General features: G+C 36.7%; 1 protein-coding gene across 3 annotated transcripts in view; it reads left to right on the top strand.

The window, feature by feature from the left end:
* Positions 1–20,308, top strand: part of MED23 (mediator complex subunit 23) — a 38,369-nt gene extending 18,061 nt beyond the window's left edge. For all 3 annotated transcript variants that reach the window (XM_071549091.1, XM_071549090.1, XM_071549092.1), the window contains 18 exons: positions 648–791; positions 2,223–2,368; positions 2,930–3,175; positions 3,358–3,500; positions 4,025–4,199; positions 5,451–5,614; positions 6,723–6,847; positions 7,332–7,537; positions 8,887–9,067; positions 10,587–10,757; positions 11,958–12,174; positions 12,980–13,216; positions 14,555–14,720; positions 15,657–15,729; positions 16,800–17,014; positions 17,545–17,665; positions 18,351–18,482; positions 19,189–20,308. In XM_071549091.1, coding sequence (XP_071405192.1) covers positions 648–791; positions 2,223–2,368; positions 2,930–3,175; positions 3,358–3,500; positions 4,025–4,199; positions 5,451–5,614; positions 6,723–6,847; positions 7,332–7,537; positions 8,887–9,067; positions 10,587–10,757; positions 11,958–12,174; positions 12,980–13,216; positions 14,555–14,720; positions 15,657–15,729; positions 16,800–17,014; positions 17,545–17,665; positions 18,351–18,482; positions 19,189–19,362 — 3,036 coding nt within the window. In that variant the 3' untranslated portion in view covers positions 19,363–20,308. The remainder of the gene's footprint in view (positions 1–647; positions 792–2,222; positions 2,369–2,929; positions 3,176–3,357; positions 3,501–4,024; positions 4,200–5,450; positions 5,615–6,722; positions 6,848–7,331; positions 7,538–8,886; positions 9,068–10,586; positions 10,758–11,957; positions 12,175–12,979; positions 13,217–14,554; positions 14,721–15,656; positions 15,730–16,799; positions 17,015–17,544; positions 17,666–18,350; positions 18,483–19,188) is intronic.
* The last annotated feature ends 1,132 nt before the right edge of the window (positions 20,309–21,440 follow it).

Here is a 21,440-nt window from a genome sequence, read left to right as displayed (position 1 = left end):
TATGCTATGTTTTGTTTTACTTGTGATGGATTGTTGTTATCGCTGAAATTCGTTTTACCAGGGCTGTTTCTCTGTAGTTACTCTTAATAAACCATTGAAACAATTGTGTTAATAAACCATTGAACAATTGTGTGAAACTAATATAAAACTACTGCAAGCAAGATAAGAGTATTAGAGAATTGCTGTTACAGATAAAGAAGGTAAATAACAGAAAAAAAATCTAGATGAGTCCAGATAAAGCAAGCCCAAGTCATTCAGAGGCTTCCTTTATTGAAAGAGTTTATAAAACCTGTGGCCTGATGCTAGTGGCAGTACTGTACTTCACTACAGGGCTACAGGCTGACAATTTAAGATAGTATTTAAGTGTTGCTTATTTTTCAAAACAGTGATCCTCAAGAGTTAAATGTGTTTTAAATCTTACAATTAATCGTCATGGCCCTTCCAGAGTATGTTTGCATGTTACTACTAACGTACCTCTTCCTCTTCTTTCTGGAAACAAGATGTACATTTCTGCCTAAGTCCTGTTACAAAATTCCCAGTGATCTCTACTGGAATTGTTTTAGTCTGCCCTTCTACTTTTACAGGAATCTGTGCAATGATTGTTGTTCTGCATCCAGTATTTGTCTGTTACTGAGTGTTTTTGACAGTTGGCAGGCCGCGGTCTCATTAAGGGGAGAGACCACCTGATGTGGGTGCTACTCCAGTTCATCTCTGGCAGCATCCAGAAGAATGCACTGGCTGACTTCCTCCCAGTTATGAAGCTTTTTGACCTCCTGTATCCTGAGAAAGAAGTAAGTATCTCTGATACTATAAGTTTTTATTTTTAATTCAGCTGGGACTTTCATATATCAGTATTACTGTCATTCTTGAGTCACTCTTGAAACAGTGGGCTGCATAGTTGAAGAGAGATGCTTCATAATTAAATTATTTTTGAGGATTTCCTATCCAAGTAACCATGGGGTTTTTTAGGGTCAAGAAAGACTGATGTTGACTTCCTTGACTTCAGTTTGACTGAGTTTTTGAGGAGTTTGTTAAAGCACTGAGGAGACTATAAGGAGTAGTGTGATTTTATTGTTACATATGAGCTGTAACAGAATAGTACACTGAAAGACACTTTCAGGTGCAAAGAACTGAATGGCTTCTTAAAATGCATTCTGTTGGGACAAATCAAATCCTAGTCATGCATTGTATGTTCCTCTACAAGGGACAATTAGGGGACGTTCTTAAACTTCAATCATTACCTCTGTCAGTGTGAAGTCCAGATTGCTTGCTTTTTTCATAGTGCTTTCTGCTCTATATCAGTGGTTACAATAATATAGATGTGTGGTGTGTCAAACTGATATGTAACAATTTTTTCCCCCAATATGTTGTGACCCACAGAAATTCTTCAGTATAATTTGTGTCAGGAGCTTGCACTTGTTTTTGTCAGCATAAAATATAGACAGACCAGTGGGACTATTTACTTTAGGTGTAGTCATGGCTCTGAGTTACACTTGTTTAAAGTCATTGTGTGACTAGGCCATTTCTTAGGATTCAATTTCACAAGCATTTTAAATACTACCTTTGGCTGTTGCTCTTAGGAAGGTCTTTCTTGGTATCCCATTGATATCGTTGGTGCTGTCTCACTTGTGCTATCAGTGGTGCTTGTGTAGTAGTAACTGTATCAAAGGGAAAAATGTGGGTGTTGGCAAAAGGAGAGGGACAGAGTGCCATTTCCAATGACAGTAATATACTTGAGTCTGCATCCAAAACTTTAATTTTGGAGTGTATCTGTACCTTTTCATAAGGATTTTTAAGGATTAGCTGTGAAGCTGAACAATTTAGATTTTTCAGAAAATAGTGGTGAACCTCTGAGTACCTACTGTGGAAGCACATATCATAACTGATTTCTGAATAATGTATGTGTGAGGCTGAGAGCATATACTTTGTACTTCTCTATGTCGAATTTGTATACTCCAAGCATGAATTTCCTTTCACCGAGGTCTTAGATAATTTGTTTGGTTTGGGTGTTTTTCAGAATAATTACTGAGGTCCAGGTCTGTTCCAGAGCTCTTGATTTAAAATTGCATACACTCTTAAGGTAGAATCCCTTCTTTAAAAATGTTCCTTATGGTGTTGCAAGTCAGAAAAAAAGAAAAACTTGACCTTGTGAATACTGCCCGAGTTGCTTTTTCTGCACATTAATCCATGTGATATGTCACATTCGTGTGTTCTTTCTTTAGTGTATTCCTGTACCTGATATTAACAAACCCCAGTCAACTCATGCTTTTGCGATGACCTGCATTTGGATTCATTTGAATCGGAAGGCCCATAGTGACAACTCCAAGTTACAGATTCCCATTCCTCATTCTCTCAAACTTCACCATGAGTGAGTGTGGGGGTTTTATTATGTTTTGATTTGTACCTAGAAATAATGAAATAGGAAGTTCCAAGTCTGTATTCAGAATTCATCGTGTGGTGGGATGCTGTGTAAAGGTTATCAAAGGAATGAGTTCAAAGTAATTAAAAAGACAGAGTTCAAACTCAAAATATTTCATAAAAACTGAAGTGCTATTATCCAGCTAATGGAAATTATGTATTTTATTGCAGAATAATAAGTCTTTATTACTAATGGAGGATCTGAAAGTAAATTGACTGGTTTTGTTATGCTGTGGTTTGGAAAATGTGAATAAGCATTATGTTAAGTTTTTGTTTGGAAAGGTGGTTTTTATAGTGTATTTTCCTCCTAAGGTGTTTCTCTAATACAGAAAAGTTGTAACACAATGAAACTGTGGCATAAGGTGTAGTTGTTTTAATGTGGTGCAATTAATAACTATTTTGGGTTTTTTCTACTATTTTATAATGGATTTTTGACGGGGGTTATTGTGGTTCTATTTCTGGGATCGATATATATTCTTTCTGCCTAATCTTTAATCTCTTTGGCACACAGGTTTTTGCAACAGAGTTTAAGGAATAAAAGCCTACAGATGAATGACTACAAAATTGCCTTGCTGTGCAATGCTTATTCAACCAATTCAGAGTGTTTCACTTTGCCAATGGGTGTACTAGTAGAGACTATTTATGGAAATGGCAACATGAGGACACATCTTCCAGGAACTAATTGTGTGGCATCAGGGTCTATTACCCCGTTGCCAATGAACCTCTTGGACTCACTCACAGTTCATGCCAAAATGAGGTAGAGTATACAGCTAGCGTTTTTTTTAAAAATAAGGCTGTAAATCTGTGCATAGCTAGTTATCATCAGAATGATTTCCTGTGCCTGGACATGTCAGGTATAGGTCTGTTCACTTACTTAATAAATTTCTTTGATTCCAAGTCCATGTTTTTGATTGAAAAACACTTTCTCTCTTTTCTCAGTCTAATTCATAGCATAGCAACAAGGGTGATTAAGTTGGCTCATGCAAAATCTAGTGTGGCCTTGGCTCCTGCTCTTGTGGAAACCTATAGTCGCCTGTTGGTTTATATGGAAATAGAATCCTTGGGCATCAAAGGCTTTATCAGTAAGAAAGTAAACCCTTTTTTCCCCCCTTCCTTTTGTTAAGTAGTATTTTCTTTTAATGGCAACTAGAGACCATAGTCAAACTGAAAATATAATGATGCAGCACGTATAAATGATTTTAATATAAAAGAAATTGTAAAAATTGTCCTAGTGCTGCAGTAAATTTCAGATAAGTGTGACACTGTCCCTTTATGCCATGACTTGTATGGTCAGGACCTTCCTAGTTATGCTACATTGTGCCAAAACATGCTTAATGGAAAATTGTAAGCCAAGTTACTTAATTAGACACACAGGATACTTAATTGCCTCATTAAAATAATTTGCATGTCTGCTGTATATGTTCATTCAAAAGATTATTAAGCTCTATACATTTACAGCATCTTCAAGCAGCACTTGCACACATGCTTTTCGGAGGTAGTACATTGTTCAAATCAAATATGCAGCCTAATAAAACCATTGTACTCTATAGTTGTCTTTTAAGGTGTAATCAATTGCAAAACTTACTTTGCAAACTTTTTTCATAAGGTCAGCTTCTGCCAACAGTGTTCAAATCTCACGCATGGGGAATTTTGCATACTCTGCTAGAAATGTTTAGCTATCGGATGCACCACATCCAGCCTCATTACAGAGTGCAGCTCCTCAGCCATCTTCATTCCTTGGCTGCTGTGCCACAGACTAATCAGAACCAGCTTCATCTCTGGTGAGTGACATTTGCCATATTTAACCATAATCTCAGATTTCTTCTGTATCATCTGTTGAAAGTTGTGTGAGAATTATGCTTAAATGGGACATGAGTTCTTCCCTCATGGAGTGTGTCTTACATCAGCATAAACCACACATAAAACAGTGGCTAATTTGAAAACAGGAAAGCTGGAAAAGCTGGTTAGAGAAGCTCTGAAGTGGTTATGCAGATAATTCCAGGGAAAACCTTTGAGTTTAACTGATTGTTAATGAAGTTAGAGTAATGAAGTATGAGATTCAGTTTCTGTGGGATTTGTTGTGGAAAAGTTGGGAAAAATAGTGTCCATTCACTCTTAGAGTACAATAAATGTTGTAGGAGTGTGTAAGACGGAGCAATTTCATTATTATCAGTTCATATCCAGAATGTCTAATTCCGCACTGAATTCATAGAATCATAGAATGATTTGGATTGAAAGGGACCTTAAAGATTTTCTAGTTCCAACCCTTCTGCCATGGGCTGGAATACCTTCCACTCAACCAGGCTTAGTCCAAATTCAAATTGGCCAGTTGCTTATCCTTTATTAAGCATAAATAAAGCAAGTTAAGACAGTTTTCTCCTTAAATTCAAGATCTTACTCTCTTTATTCACCTTAGTCCTGTTTGGTCATCTTAGTCTGTGAAATATAGATGTTAGTCACTTTTATTAAGCACTGCATGCAAGTAGAATAGAGCAAACTTTGATACTTCGAGACACAATGTTATAAAAGTCTTTTCATTTACTTCAAAGTACCTTCTGTGAAAAGTGCTTCCAACTAAAGCACTGGAAATTAAATTCCTTTTAATCAAAAGTTGTATTTCCTCAACTTCCTCATGTCTTTAACAAGGACAATTTAGTGCTGTCTACTTCAAGGTGGTAGTTAGCTTTGAAGCTTCTTATGCATTATTCATGCCTTTTAATTCAAGTTTTGCATGTATTTATTTATCTGCATGCCCATTTTGAGATGAAAACTTGCAAAAGGTAACAATGAGGGGCTCTAAACTGGAGAGACTTCAGGCTCTGTTTCAGGGGCTCTGCACCTGGAATTTTCACTATATCTACTTTTGAGCACTTTATTTGAATTTCTTTTCCAAAAGGTTAAGAACATAATTTTCAAAGCAAATGTTTTTTGTTTTGTATTTGAAGCAGAAAATGGAGGCAAAATAGGTTGGTTTGGAAGCTTACAAGCAGCAGTATGTGTTATTTGCTAACTGAACTATTTCCTTCTTTCAGTGTTGAGAGCACTGCTCTAAGGCTAATCACAGCTTTGGGCAGCTCAGAAGTCCAGCCGCAGTTCACACGGTTCCTCAGTGATCCCAAAACAGTTCTTTCAGCAGAATCAGAAGAGCTCAACAGGGCTTTGATCTTAACTCTAGCAAGGGCAACACATGTGACAGGTAACAGCAGCACGTTGAAGTAAAAGCTGTAGTCAAGCCATTTCTCTAAAATACTGTTCAATAGAATATCATGGAACTGATCTAGTCATAAAGCATATCCATGCACTTCTGGTTTTGAAAAAAGTGTAATTTTAATTTGCAACTACTTGTATTTATGCAAAATGCTGTTATGAAAGCAGTAGGGAAATCAGACATTGCTCAAAAGTTTATAAAGAGCTACCATGTAACTAGGGTTTGGGGTTTTTTTACTGTCTTATTTTCACTTTCATTGTTTCAAATTTAAATGTTTGGATTGATTACTGATACATGCTATTTAGAAAAAAAGCATGGAATGTTCACAGCAACTGTGCAGCTCATGTGGAAACCAACCCCTTTTTACAGCTTACATTTAAGAAAAAGTAGTGTGTGTTTTGGGTTTCCTTTCTTGGAGAAGGGAAAACTTTTATTGTGTGTTTTAATGTTTTAACAATGTGCAGTGACATGGATCAGGTTTTTGTTAGCTTTTGGGGGAATGTTTTCTCTCCTTTTTATGATTCTAGTCTGGAGTGTTGCTGGAGAGTTAGAACACCTCATTCACAGACTGGTGGAAGTGTTTTGAAAGGAAAAGGACTTCTTTATGGGGCTTTTTTGTTTGTTTTTTATACCATGTCTCAACCTTTAATGATGTGAACACAAGGGTTGGGGGAATGAGGCTTCTGTTTTAATTCTACAGCTTAATTGGTACTTCTGAGCAGCCTTTTAAAAGCAATATAAAATGGCATCTGGTAATTTCATCATCATTATCTTCCTCAAATTTTAAGAAGTCTAATCAGTTAATCAGCAGAAGCTTATCTTACTGCTATTACAGGAAATTAAATGTAAAATGTTAAAATCATGATTGCTTTATTTCTAACTCAAAACTAAAAATACTTTTCTTATTGTTAATAGCATTAAAAAGGTATCCAGCTTGTTCTGCAGAGTAAAATAAGAGTCAAAGAAATGGCCTGGGTGAAGTGGACAAAAAGGGAACTGTGTTGAACTAGCAAAGCCTTGATGCATATGACAAAAGAAATACCAATGAGACATGTTATTTTCTGTGAAATTCTAATATCCTCAATTCATTTTCTAGACTTTTTCACAGGCTCTGATTCAATTCAGGGAACTTGGTGCAAGGACATACTGCAGACTATCATGAGTTTTACTCCACATAACTGGGCATCACATACACTAAGCTGTTTTCCAGCTCCTCTGCAGGTAATAGTTTAAAACTGATGATGTTACAATTGGAAATACAGTGAATTTCCTCTCTTAATAAGATCCTTTGCCTTTTGCGAGTTGGTGAGATTCTTCCCCTGTGTAGACTGCATTAATCTCAAGTCCCTGAAGAATGCAGCATGATTGTAACATTGCTATTTCTTCAGAAATGCATTGACTTCTCCTGGAGTATACTAAGGCTGTTTGGTTAACTGATACTTCTGGTGCAAGGCAAATCAGCTGTGTTAAAAATTAAAAAATAAAATAAAAACTTGGAGAAGCCTTTTTTTCTTGTGGTAATTTGTCATATAGCTTTGTTAGTGACAAAACAGTCATATGGCATCATGGTGAAGTAACAGCCCTACCTAGCAGGTTGTATTGTACAAGGAAGTAGACACTCATAAGGTGCTAAGTCAGGCAAACATTTCCCTGTTGGAGTGTTGTACTGTAGGCTCTCAGTCACAGCAAAGCCTGCTTTTTTCAGGTATTCTTCAAGCAGAATAATGTACCTCAGGAAAGCCGTTTTAACCTGAAGAAGAATGTGGAAGAAGAATACCGGAAGTGGAAGTCCATGACCAGTGAGAGTGAAATAATCACACACTTTTCTGCACAAGGTTCATCCCCACTTTTTCTTTGTCTCCTGTGGAAGATGTTGTTAGACACTGATCACATTAATCAAATTGGCTACAGGTGAGCTTGTAAGACGTGCTGTTTCAAAGTTACCACAGCAGCATTCTCAGTTCTCAGAACATAGGCCTTCTGCATTAACAGCTTGATTTTTTTAATTAATTCAGAGCATGCAAAGCATGGAAAAAGGGAGTGGAGCTAGGTACTAGCCAGCATACCATAATAATTGTGCAGTGTTTAAAATTGGTGGCACCATGCAGTAGTCTGCAGTGCATATTTTTCCTGGTGAGAAACATCAGGTGTAAGATGGGGGGTGTTTGACTTAATCAGTTTGCTTGTACTAGCAGTGTGAAGGTCAAACCACTACATGATCCCAGTATGGGGAACAAAACTGGAATACTTTATTGAACACTTGACCACTTTTTAAGGTTTCATGGAGACATATGCTAATAGGTAGGAAGGGTTATGGTAATTTCAGGAATTTATGGAGGGAAGACAGCTGGGGATTACAACACAATCTGATAGCATTCATTCTAGACTCTTTTCTTATGTTAAGGCAGGAGACAGTTTATCCTCAAGTTGAGCATGACCAAGCCTCCTCTGTTCTTGGTGATGGAATTTCTCTCAGCCTTTGTTGACTAAGGCCTGGTGTTTTAAGATTTCTAGCTCTTTTTCCTGTAAGCTGGATTTCAGATTCCTACACTAGCAGTGTTTCAGGCAATCTTAAATAGTAAACAAAATATAAAGCATTTATTTATAATTTATACATTAATATTATTTGTACATGAATTAAGGCCAAATATTTTACCTAAAAAACAATGGATTAAAGTGAACATTCATTATGGAAGTAGTAATTTTTTTATTTGTTCTTGGTAATTAACAGCATCAGCTCCAGTTGTGAAAAATAGATTTATTTCTTTTCAGTCCTTGTTAGGTCTGTTGTAACAGTATTTATGATAGCATGTGTTACTCTTCTGTTCAGTAAGGAAATAGTATTATAATGCTATAGCTGTATTAAAGCACATACCATAGGAAAATAAAGTTGAGGTGCAGAAAGTGGTCCTAAGAGGTAAATAACCACAATTGCATAAGTAAAGCATGGATTCTGGGCAGAATACTGCAGATGGAATTGGTGAACTTGAAGCATTTCTTCTGATTTATTATTCAGACTTAGGAATTCTCTTACTCTAAGGTTTTGGTTTGGGATTTGGTTTTTTGGGGTTTTGGGGTGTTTTTGCTTTGCTTTGGGATTTCCTTCATTTACTAAAGGGAGAGAGTTTTGTCTTTTTTTTAATAAGGCAATTGTGTTAAAAGCCACGAACTCATATGAAGTAGACCAGGTAAAAATGTATAAAGAACTGTAACAACTTGTTGCCTTTTTTCTTTTTTTTTTTTAATTTCTTCCCTGCTAGAGTGTTAGAAAGAATTGGGGCCAGAGCTCTGGTGGCACATGTCAGGACATTTGCAGATTTCTTGGTGTATGAATTCTCTACCTCTGCAGGAGGCCAGCAGCTCAATAAATGTATTGAGATTCTCAATGACATGGTGTGGAAATACAATATTGTAACGCTGGATAGGTTGATACTGTGTTTGGTAAGTATCATTTCAGAATATAAGAGGAAGTTCTTCATGCAGAGTCTGCTTTCAGGAGCAATCTTTTTAAAAATGCGTTGGTCTTAAACACTATTTGCTAAACCAATAATCAAGTGAAATAATAGATTACCTGTTTAAACAGTGTAAAATTCCAAGTCTTGTACTTCTCTGAGCCTTCAGGAGAGTCATTTTTTTGTTATTTAATGACCTGATATTATTAAATGTTGTGATTAGTGCTTTGGGCTCTATCTCAGAGCTGTGTAATTATTTAGGCTCTGCAGGGGGATCTGGGCAGGCTGGATCAATGGGCTGAGGCCATTTGTCTGAGATTCAGCAAGGCAAAGATCCAGATCCTGCACCTGGGTCACAACAACCCCATGCAGTGCTACAGGCTGGGCAGGTCTGGAACCCTCATTACAAGACAGACACTGAGGTGCTGGAGCAAGTCCAGAGAAGGGCAGCAGAGCTGGTGAAGGGTCTAGAGTACATGTCTTATAAGTAGTGACTGAGGGAGTTGGGGTTGTTTAGCCAGAAAAGATTGTTTCTCTAGAAAAGGAGGTTTGGGGGAGATCTTGTCAATCTCTACAACTACTTGAAAGGAGGTTGTAGCCAGGTGACATTAGCCCCTTTTCCCAGGTGACAAGCTATAGGACAAGAGGGGAAACAGCATCAAAGTGTGCTGGGAGAGGTTTAGATTGGATATTAGGATAAATATCTCAACTGGAAGGGCTGTCAGACATCAGGACAGGGCTGCCTAAGGGCATGGTTGAGTCACCATACCTGGAGGTATTTAAAAGACCTGTAGATATGGCTGTGGTGCAGATGGTTTAGTGGTGGGCTTGGCAGTGCTGGGTTAATGGTTGGACTTAAATATCTTAAAGGTCTTTTCTACTCTAAATGATTCTATGGTCCTGTGATTTAGAAGGGATGTGGCATGCCAGTGGAAAATCTTGTACCCCCATTAACATATGTTTCTTTGCATAGAGTTCTACCTGTTTCATTATTAAAGTAAGAGAGAAATGGCATTCTCTGTCTTTTCATGTTATCCTGCAAAATACAGCAGCATTCACCTAGAAAATACTAGATTGTCATCCAGTAATTATACTTTATATGTAATTTAAAATCTCTTCTTAATGTAAAGATGATTGTTTGAATTCTATTTTGATTTTCAAACTGAAGTCCTAACATATAGAGTGGCCAAAAGTTTGAAGCAATCTTAACTTCATTGTCATTAAAACAAATCACAGATAAAAGAGAGCTGGAATTCTTGAGAAAGTCCTAACACCAGAGAGTTTATAAGACTTTCTGCCTATGGAATAAAGAATGGGACATAGCTTGAACCTGCCCTTTTTTGTGTGTGTATCCATTTTGAAAAGAGTTGAAAGACCATATGTTCAGTGTGAATTTGTGGGCAGATGTACCCAGTGTAGCTAGCAAATGTGATTGCAATGCTGAGGGGCTGTAAAGAAGACAGCAGCATCAACTGTACTTTCATGTTATCTGATCCATTTTGTTTAAGGCTATGCGTAGTCATGAAGGAAATGAAGCTCAAGTCTGTTACTTCATAATTCAATTACTCCTACTGAAGCCTAATGATTTCAGAAACAGAGTGAGTGATTTTGTGAAGGAGAATTCTCCAGAACACTGGCTGCAGAATGACTGGCATACAAAGCATATGAGTTACCACAAGGTATCAAAGCTAATAACATTCTTTTATTTTAATAATTTCTGTGGAGATCAGCTATCATTTACAGGACAGTTTTATCAATTTTTGGAGTGCCTAGCAAGTCATAATTTGTTTGGGCTAGTATGAAAATAATAAATCACTATATGCAATAACTTTTAAATTGTCAAGCAATAATATTCAAAGAAGCAGCTTAAGAATTGGTTGGAGGTTCATTCTAAATCAAATTTTAAGTCTTTATTTTACTCAAATTGATTTGGAACAGAGATTTTGTGCATTAGGAAGGAAGTATTTCTTTCTGGTATTTCATGACTATACCAGTAGTTAAACCTACATTTTCTTCTAAATATTAAAGCTTCTTCCATCTTCAGTGTGGCAAGAACATGGTAGCCTGAAGTGACAGGGAAGAAAATTACTGAGATTGTAATGCTGCTGTAAATATACTGGCTTCCACTGGGTAGAAAATGATATACCAAAGGACTGTTCTGTCTAAAAATAAATTAACACTGAGATGGATCAGATACAAGAAAACTCTCATGTAGTTCAATACGTGCTGTCTGGCTCTCATCCAGAAGCTGTTTGGTCTGTATTAGCCCTCTGCCTTAGCCATACAGTGTTCTAGCAGTGCCTAAAAGTGTAAAGGTAGCAGGGAAGCAAAGCAGCCCAGGAAATGCTCTGACATGGCTGCACAGTTTCTAGACCCAACCTGGCATATAGAAATTTCAGTCACAGATAAAACTTAAACTCAGCCCTCAGCTGGACCCATCTGTTATTTGACTAGACCTCAGTTCATCCCCAGGGAATTTATTCCATGCATATTATTTCTAGTGTTCTAATTCAGTATATGATGCACAAACTTTCAGTAGTGCCGATTTCCCCTCTTAAAGTATTTGACAAAGGACATTTAAGTGATGGGTGCTTTCAGTTTCGCCTTGGGTTGCTTAGTGTTCTCTTAATGCCCATTTTGAGTGGTGGTGAAACTTTAGTTTGGTTTTTTTTTAAGAAGTTGTTATCTACTGCTCTAATACCTAATTTCAGTCGAAGCTGATTTTCTTCAGTAAGCTTTACAGTGAAATCATCTCACTGAATTCAAACGTGATAAACAGCATTATGAAGTGTCTTCTTAAAGTAATGTTGATGCTGAATGTTTAATCCATTGCTTCTAAGGAAAGAGATTTTGATTTTGTTGGATTTCTTTCCCTCCAGAAATATCCTGAAAAGCTGTATTTCGAAGGTTTGGCAGAGCAAGTCAATCCACCAGTTCAGATCCAGCCCCAGTACTTACCAATTTATTTTGGAAATGTATGCCTGCGCTTTCTGCCTGTGTTTGATATTGTAATTCATAGATTTCTGGAATTGCTTCCAGTGTCCAAATCATTAGAAACTTTATTGGATCATTTGGGAGGTTTATACAAATTCCATGGTAAGTTAACTGTGAACACAGATCGATATATTCCTGTTGCAGTCATTCCATTCTCCTTCATCTCCTTCACTCATAGTTTTCATGTACTAGTACAGCAGTGTTTTATTCCTTTTCTATTCTGTCAACCCTGTGTGCATTTACCCAGAGACGTGCATTCCCTATTAAGTGAATTTCAGCTTAATAACAGTGAACTTGCTTTTATTCAGGTGTCTCTTGCTAATTCTTGCTTCCTTCACACCTTTCCTTTTCATTCCCTTCTAGATTGGTGTCCTAACAAACTTTGTTACCAAGACTGAAACAATTGAAATGCAGTTGCTCCCTCTGTCCTTCCTTACGACTCAAATGACAAGGGGTTTTTTAATGCTTTTATAACAGCCGTTTTATAATAAGGGGTTTTTTAATAAATGTTATTTCTATGTTATGCTCAGGCAATTTACAATATTCTTTCTTTACCATGACTTCAGGCCTGAGTCCTTCTCATTTAATACCTTTTATAAGAAGAGATGATTTAGTTGATTTGTTTACAATTAGATTATCATTAAGATGTGAACTGTTAGTAATACTGACCTTCTTTGTTCCATTTCTTTTGTTCCTGCACACACCTTGAAGTATGTACAAAACAAAGGAAGATCAGTTTTGTAGAGTATATTGAAATAAAGAATATGAATCAATTTCATATGTGCTGATTTTAAATATATACAACTCAGTCTTGTATAGCTCTTGATTTTAATTTTGAGTTTGCCACCATAAACATAAGTGATGCTGGAACTTCTCGTTTTTGTTGTTTTCTTTTTCTTCTTGGCAGACCGACCAGTGACTTATCTATACAACACTCTTCACTATTACGAGGGACATCTCAGAGAGCGCACAAACCTTAAGAGAAAACTTGTTCATGCCATAATTGGCTCTCTCAAAGATAATCGCCCACTAGGCTGGTGTCTCAGTGATACTTACCTCAAATGTGCTATGAATCCTCGAGAGGAAAATCCATGGGTTCCTGATGACACTTACTATTGCAAGCTCATTGGAAGACTAGTAGACAATATCCTTCAGAAGTTTGCATTACGAAAGCTGTGACAATGTCTTACAGCTTCATTTCAATAAAAAAAAAATTCCATTTCTGTCTCTTCAGATGTGAAATAAAGCTTGGAGTCATTTAGCTGCATGTATCAGTCTAAATTCATATTAGATTACTTCCATGTACTTTTTAAAATTATTCTACAGAGGGACTGCCCTAGTGAACATCTTGAAAGATAAACAAAATACAGTACAGCTGTATAAATATTTCACTCTTTAACGCATCACTGGCAAATAGAATTACTGACGTTTACGCATTCTAAATGTAATACTGATTACCACAAAAAAATCATCTTGATGCAAAGCATATGTATTTTAAAAAATTGTCTAAAAGAGATTACTGTTCTCTAATGCCATTATCAGTGTTACTAAGAATAAAATATTGGAAGCAATGCCACATTTAAGATGATATATAATTAGTTTTGTCTAGTTGAAAATTAATCTATGTTCTGTTAGCAACTGCTGGTTATTTTTTTTAAAAAGGAAAAGCTAGAAGTTCTTTATTTAACACAAACCTACATTTTCTTAATTGCTGCCTTTTATTAATTTTTGCCTTTATGACTAGAGCATATTTAAAATTCTGTGAGAATAGCTGGCAAACTAGCACTACTGGAAGCTCCCTGGACTTCTTTCTAGGGCAGATTTACAAGAGTTAACCAGTTTTCAGGATTTTACATATTCCTTCCTGGACTCCTTTTTCTAAACTTTCCCTTCTTTTGTATGTAACTTGAAAGAAGTTCATTGGATCTCTCCAAAGAAAGCTCAGTTGTATAAACCCCTTCTTTTATGTAAATGTTAACTGTGTTTGGAGACCTTTTGTCTGTGTAGTTCAAGTAAGTTAGTCTTTTTTGGGAAAGTGCAATATTTTCAGATACTCCTTTTGCATTAGCTATCACACTAGAAGTCTGCTAAAAGATCTTACAGAGAGGCAAATTAATGGTTTCTTATCATGCAGAATAGAAAATTCCTGTTATTTTCATTTTCTCATCTTGGAAGCAGACAGTGAATGAGATAGTTGGTGGGTTTTGTCCATCTCTTAATCAGGGAAATATATCCTTTGTGCAGCCTCGTGTGTGTGTGTAGTATATTTATAGCTATGTACTCATGCAGTCCTTCAGTGTCATTGAGTATTGATACTTTTGTTCTGTATGTCTTATTTTTTATGAAATGCAGTTTTCTTTGTTTTCAGTAAGTTTCATTCAATTTAGTATGTGGTATATGCATCAATTTTTATTCTTTTTATCAGTGTGCTGCTTATACTAGTCTGTGTTGGGACAGCTTTTTTTTCCTTAATCATTGTCACCTATGGCAGGCAAATCACCTGGTCCATTTCCAAACTGTGACTGGAGATTCAATGAGTTTCCTAACCCAGCTGCCCATGCTCTTCATGTTACCTGTGTGGAGCTTATGGCTCTGGCTGTTCCAGGGAAGGAGGTGGGCAATGCTCTACTGAATGTTGTGCTGAAGAGGTATGTTTGCTCTCTGAAATTGTTCTCTGCACTATAACAGACATAATTAGGGATTGCTAAGGTAGTCCATTATACTAATTGTCTTTTATTTTTAAATTGTAAAGTAAGTGTACCTAGGTTAAGTTTTACATATATAAAGTATTTTCGGATGGCAAACAAGACTGTAGGAATCAAGCAGAAAAATCATGTGCTAGATTTATGTTCTGTAGTGAATTGTGTGTACTTCAGGAACAGTTGATGTGGCATGATGCCCATAAAAGTTAGAGGGAAAACCTCACACAAGTGAAGGTCTTATCCTTTGGGTTCCGTAGCAGAGACTGGAAAAAGTCTGTTATTCTCTCAGCTGTGCTGAAAGGAGAGCATTTCATCAGTTAATATCTTTGAGTGCAAAGAAGCATTGACAGGACTCTGAATCCTCCAGATGCTCATGTAAATCAGGGGTGCTTTGTAACAGTAGTATGCCAAGGCTAACCTTTTGTCATGATGCATTAAATTTGACCCACAGCTCTGTTTCTTGCTCAGCCAGTGTGAAGAAAAGTGCAGTGAGAAAAAGGACATAGTACTCTTGTAGTCATTCAGTTGACACCTTTGAGCAGTGACAAACTGAAATGATTCAGGTTTAGCCTCATTCAGTAGCTCTGTGTGGGGCACATGGACGGAAGGAGTCAATAAAGAGCCAAAATCTCGTAAGCACTGAAGCTTAAGGAAGAAAGTCTGAAGCCTTTGAAGGAAACCTGCTACTAATGCAAAACAAACAAAGTTTTGCACAACATCACAGTAGCATTTTTTATGATCTTTTGGCTTTTCTAAATACCTGTGTGTGTTTTTATACTTCTCTCAACTAGAGAAATATTCTTTGCCTTTAGATGCACAAGAAACACAAGTTGCAATTGTGTATTTCAGAGCTTTAGTTTTCTTTTTTTCTTTTGTGTTTAGTCAACCCTTGGTGCCAAGAGAGAACATCACAGCTTGGATGAATGCAATTGGACTAATTATTACAGCCTTACCAGTGAGTCAGGATGTTGTATTTTAAATTAAAAAGTCTTCTTTCATGAAAGGTTATCATCTTTCTAGAGTATGTTGTAAAAATTTATAGCCAACATCTGAAATTCCACAGAGACTTATTCTGAAGGCTATGTGCATGTTTGTAACGTACTCATGGAAACATTGACCACTTTTTTGGTTTTTCTATTAGATGTTGAGGCTAGGATGAAAAGAAGTAAATCACTTCTATTTAAATATGCAGCTGAATGCCCTATGTGTATTATTGAGAACTGGATCAGTGTAATACGAAGATCCTTAAGGGTTCTGATGCAAAGCTAATTCTTTATTAATACTTGCATTTTCATGTCCTGTAGTTCTTGAACTATATAAATGAGATGCGCCTAAAATCACAAAAGGAAACATGTACAGTACTGCAGTTCATGTATCATTAGACACCTTGATCTTCTGAATATCATGACTCTTGGTACCTGACCAAGACTGCCTGAATAATTTTGATGTTCTGTACCTGTTGTTTATATGTGCTGCAGCTATCTTTTCCTTGTGACTTCTCTTCCCCAATAAAATGGTTCCTCTTCTTGGAAGGAAGCCAACATAAATTTAATCATTATTTTTATATTATTTCTTACTATTCTTCCTGTTCCCTCTCCTTGCATCTTCGTCTATATTCTTTGCCTCTTGTTATTCCTGTTTCCATCTTGGATTTTTGGTCTGTGCGTGCACTCAGAAAATTTTTGGTCCCCTTCCATGAGGGTTTTTTGCCTTTGCTTCGCTTCTTTTGGAGACCTTTATATTAGCTGATTAAATAATTAAATTCATTAAATATATCTTGATTATGCCACACCTTCAAGTCCGCTAACACAGGTGCTTTCTATATCATGCTGCTTCAACTTTCACCTTTGTCAGACATGGTTATAAACCACTATGTCATAACATATAAATAGATATTTTTTTTTTAGAAATGCAATAATAGTAGAAAGAGCTGAGGAAACATTGTCTTAGATAGTAGTGTTCTTTTTAGAAGGAATTTTGACTTTTTGGTTTGGTTTTTTTTTTTTTGGTTGTTGTTTTTTCCAGGAACCATACTGGATTGTTCTCCATGATTGCATTGTGAATGTTATCAACAGTCCCAGCTTGACATCAGAGACAGAGTGGGTTGGTTACCCATTCCAGCTGTTTGACTTCACAGCGTGTCACCAGTCTTACTCTGAGATGAGTTGTAGCTACACTTTGGCTTTGGCACATGCTGTGTGGCATCATTCTAGCATTGGACAGCTTTCTCTCATTCCCAAGTAGGTGCAATTATATTTGATCATATAATTTGTCTTATAAATTCCATACATATTCAAGGTAACAAAGCTCTACTTAATAGCACTTATACCAGCAAATAAGTGTGTACAGAGGAGCTTCAAAACTTGCCAGATGGATCACAAGTTTTTTTCCAGCTCCCTGTTACCCTGGCATGACTTTTGTTGTCCGTAGGTTTCAGGGCTATAATATAGAGTGTGACTGCCTTTAGTGAGCCTTTTTTGTCTTGATTAGCTTTTATGCTTTTATTAATTTAATTTTCTCTTAAAGCATTGACTCTAGCATATTCCTAAAGTATCAACTGTAAATGTTATTCTTAATTCTAGAGCTTTCATGATATAACTAATATTTGAAATAACTAATATTTACAGATGTATACTGGTTTTTCTAAAATAAAGGCCTAAATCTGAGAGAGAGAATTTGATGTTTTGGCTAGCATTTGGAGCAGAGGAAAGAAATAAAAAATGTGAAATAACCAAACAGTTGAAGTAGTAAATATCTTGACATACTGCAGGTTCCTCACAGAATCATTGATACCCATAGTAAAAACAGAATTCCAGTTGCTCTACGTTTACCACCTTGTTGGTCCTTTTCTGCAACGGTTCCAGCAGGAGAGGACACGATGCATGATAGAGGTAAAGTGTATCTTTATGAAGTATATATTTCTTTAGCTTTGCAATTATATTATGAAGCAGAATGTGATAAAAATCTTCAATAAATATTTGGAATTAAATTCTATACAAATTAAAGAGTAATTTCAGGTATCTGAATTGCTGAGTTGGTATTCAGCTACCCAGTTAACTGAAATCTTGTTGGATAAAAGACCTAGAACTTTTAACCAAGAGAAGAAATACAGTGCAGAAACATCAAGCAGTACGTGCTTTCTTCAGCTCTCAAACTGCATGCAAAATCTGCATCAGACTTTCTGCCTATTTTGAAAGCCCCTGTGCATTGGAAGGAAGTGTGCAAGACCTGAGTTGCGAGGATGGACAAATATAAGCTGTTTCTTACATTCATGTCAGGGTGAATAAGGGTAGGGGAGGAGAAAAGAGATTGAGCTGGCCAGTAGGCAGATGAGCTGAAAAATATCAGATTGCAGAGGCCCTTCTAGAAAGAAGAGCTTAACTTAGGAATCATGTAATTAAGCATAGTGGGATAACTTAGACCTGCCTGTTTGTTCTTGTAAGAAAATTAGTTGTTAGGGATCACAGATACCTAAAAAACAGTACATATTTATCATACTTTTTAACTGTATTTCTCCTCTAAAGCATTTTAAAAACTTGTTTTCATTTGGGCTGCTCTTTGTGTCCATGGAAACAGATTGGTGTGGCATTTTATGAAATGCTCCTGAATGCAGATCGGTACAGCTCTCACCTGAACTACATGGATCCTATATGTGATTTCTTGTATCATATGAAGTATATGTTTACAGGTGACAGTGTGAAAGACCAAGTAAGTAAACAGTACATATTGATACTTCAATTATGTTTCTTCCCATACAGTAATTTAATCTTTTTATAAATTGTTTTCATAGGTAGCAGTACAGCAATTGTTTAATAGTCAACTAGTCTTTGTATAGAAATTAAGAAACTGGTGCACTTCCACAAACTTAAAAGCTTCAGATGCAATAGACTAGGTATCTCAGATTCCAAGATTAATTTAGGTAGCCTGAAATTTAAAATACAGCTCTAGGGTGCTCTAAATACTATTATTAAAACAATCACTAGAAATAAAGCTATTGAATGTTTCATAACTTTTCCTCATTTCATTCTATAACTTGTAAGTTTTTATATAATTTCTGATTCATTAATGTATCTTCACATGTTACAAAAGCAAGACTGCATCCACGTTCAGGGAAAAATAATTCACCCAATTTATGTGTAGTTTATAATAGTATGTACATTTAAAAGTGTCAGTTTTGTGGCTTATTTCATAGAGTTAACCTGTTGTTTCACAGGTGTATAACTTCTACCAGGGAGGGTCTTTTAAGATTAGTTATCAGAAGAGATCCAAAAGTTAGCATGTTTAATAAAATTTTATTATAAATGCCTCTCTTTATCTCTTTCCATTTTTTGTTGTGCTAGTGTGATGTTTGTGTACAGTAGTGACAGATGTAAAAATACTCCTGTTTTTTACTGAATGCCTTTTTTTTTAACAGGTTGAGAAAATAATTTGTAATTTAAGACCAGCTTTGAAACTTCGATTACGCTTCATAACACACATCAGCAAAATGGAACCAGCTGCTGTTTCACAACAACCTCTCAGTAATGGGTCACCAGCACAACAGCCCAGCCAAGTGCCTGTCAATGTTGCTTTGCCAGTAACCCAGTGAAATGAAGTGTTTGGCTGACCTTGATGTGAAGGCTTCCTTCTGTTACTGACCAAGGTGAAATATCATCTGATCTGAAATCTGATACGCTTTGTAGAAGGAAAGAGAACCATGTACAGATTTCTGCTTTGATTTCCTTTGTGTCATGAAGCTGCTTAACTCTATGTCTGTCAGTCTTTTTAGCTCTTTATACTAGACACTAGATGAAGTGTATGTTGCCTTTCTCTGAAAGAACTGAGTAAAGATTCTCTGCAAGCAAATACATGGATTTCTGAAACATTTACCATACCCTGCTCCATATCCTGGGTTGAGTCATCTGGACTTTTATTTTTTTCTGTCTGTGATATGAAAGGCCATTCAGTGTTTGTAGCCTGCTAAACAATGACCTTTTAAAATTTGGGTTTTCCTTCATTAAACATTTCTGTTCTTTTGTCTAACAGAAGAATTTAATTTTTTTTTGTCTTTTGGATAGATCATTTAAGCCCATATATAGAAACACTCCTAGACAGAGAGATTGCATTAATTTTATTGAATTAAATATGGCATCTTTTCAAAGACTAAGAATGAATCTTTGAAAATATTTGTAAATTTTGTATGTACAGATTACATTAAACATACAAGCAATGGGTTTGATCTAGTCTCAGTTACTAGACTGTTAGGTTACAGCCCAGAGGCCGTCTCTCATGAATCAATTGGAAGTCTGCATATTCATTTCAAGCTGCACTGGTTCATATTTGATCTTTCCTATTTGGGAAATGATGTGGTTTTTATTAGGTCAATCAGATGAATTTTATTGATCTTACTATATTTTGGATTTGTATAATATTCTACTATAAGGTTTATGTGTACTGGGCTCTGCAGGTTTTTATAACAGAATTGAAAGGCTCAATGTTTTGTAAATACTCATCTTTTCAGACAAATTTTTGAATTAAAGAACACTTTAAAAATCCATATTAGTATTGTTAAGTTTATTTATTTTCTATACCCATTACCTTAAAAATAAGGATTGACCATAGCAAGTATACCTCCATGTCCTAGGTTCTCTATCAGCTTTACATTAATGACAGTTTTAACCTATTACAGATAGAATCCTGATTAGTAAGCTCAAGTCTGATTTATATCTCTCTCTAAAAATTTACCAGATATGAAAAGGAGTTGCTGATTCAATGGGTGGAAGGTTTTTTTGCTGTCGTTTGTATTTGATTTGGATCCTAAATTCTGCCAAATGTAATTTGGGTAACAGAATGAACTTGTAGTCTGACAGAAAAACACGTTTGCCTATGTGTGCTGTATCCTGGCAGCTGGTCACAAGTGGTATTTGCCACAGCTCAGTGCTAGGGCCAGTCCTGCTTGGTATCTATCAATAATCAAGGGGATTGAGGGCACCATCACTGAGTTTACAGATGACACCAAGTTGGGCGGGAGTGTTGATCTGGAGAGCAGGAAGGCACTGCAGAGATATCTGGACAGACTGGATCAATGGTCTGAAGCCAATGATATGAGTGCAATAAGGCCAAGTGTGGGGTCCTGTACTTGGGTCAACAACCCCATGCAACACTACAGGCTTGGGCACGAGTGGCAGGAAAGCTGCTCTGCAGAAAACGACCTGGGCATGCTGGTCCACAACTGACTGATTGTGGGCCAGCAGTGTGCCCAGGTGGCCAAGAAGGCCAGTGGCATCATGGCTTGTATCAAAAATGGTGTTGCCAACAGTACTCGGTAGGATATTAGGATACAAGTGTGCCAGTAGTACTCAGCACTGGTGAGGCTGCACTTTGAATCCTGTGTTTAGTTCTGGGCCCCTCACTACAAAGACATTGAGGTGCTGGAGTGTGTCCAGGGAAGGGCAACCAAGCTGGTGGAGGGTCTGGAGCATAAGCCTAAAGAGGAGTGTCTGAGGGAGCTGAGACTGTTTACCCTGGAGAAAAGGATGCTCAGGGAAGAACTTTATCTCTCTCTACAACTACCTGAATGGGCACTGTAGCCAGAGGGGGATCAGCCTCTTCTCTCAAGTAACAAGTGAAAGGACAGGAGGAAATGGCCTCCAGTTGTGTCAGTAAAGGTTTAGATTTGATATTAGG

Source organism: Pithys albifrons, chromosome 2, assembly GCF_047495875.1.
Source record: "Pithys albifrons albifrons isolate INPA30051 chromosome 2, PitAlb_v1, whole genome shotgun sequence".
In the NCBI taxonomy this organism is placed as follows: Eukaryota; Metazoa; Chordata; class Aves; order Passeriformes; family Thamnophilidae; genus Pithys; species Pithys albifrons.
This window is presented reverse-complemented; position numbering and strand designations above follow the sequence as displayed.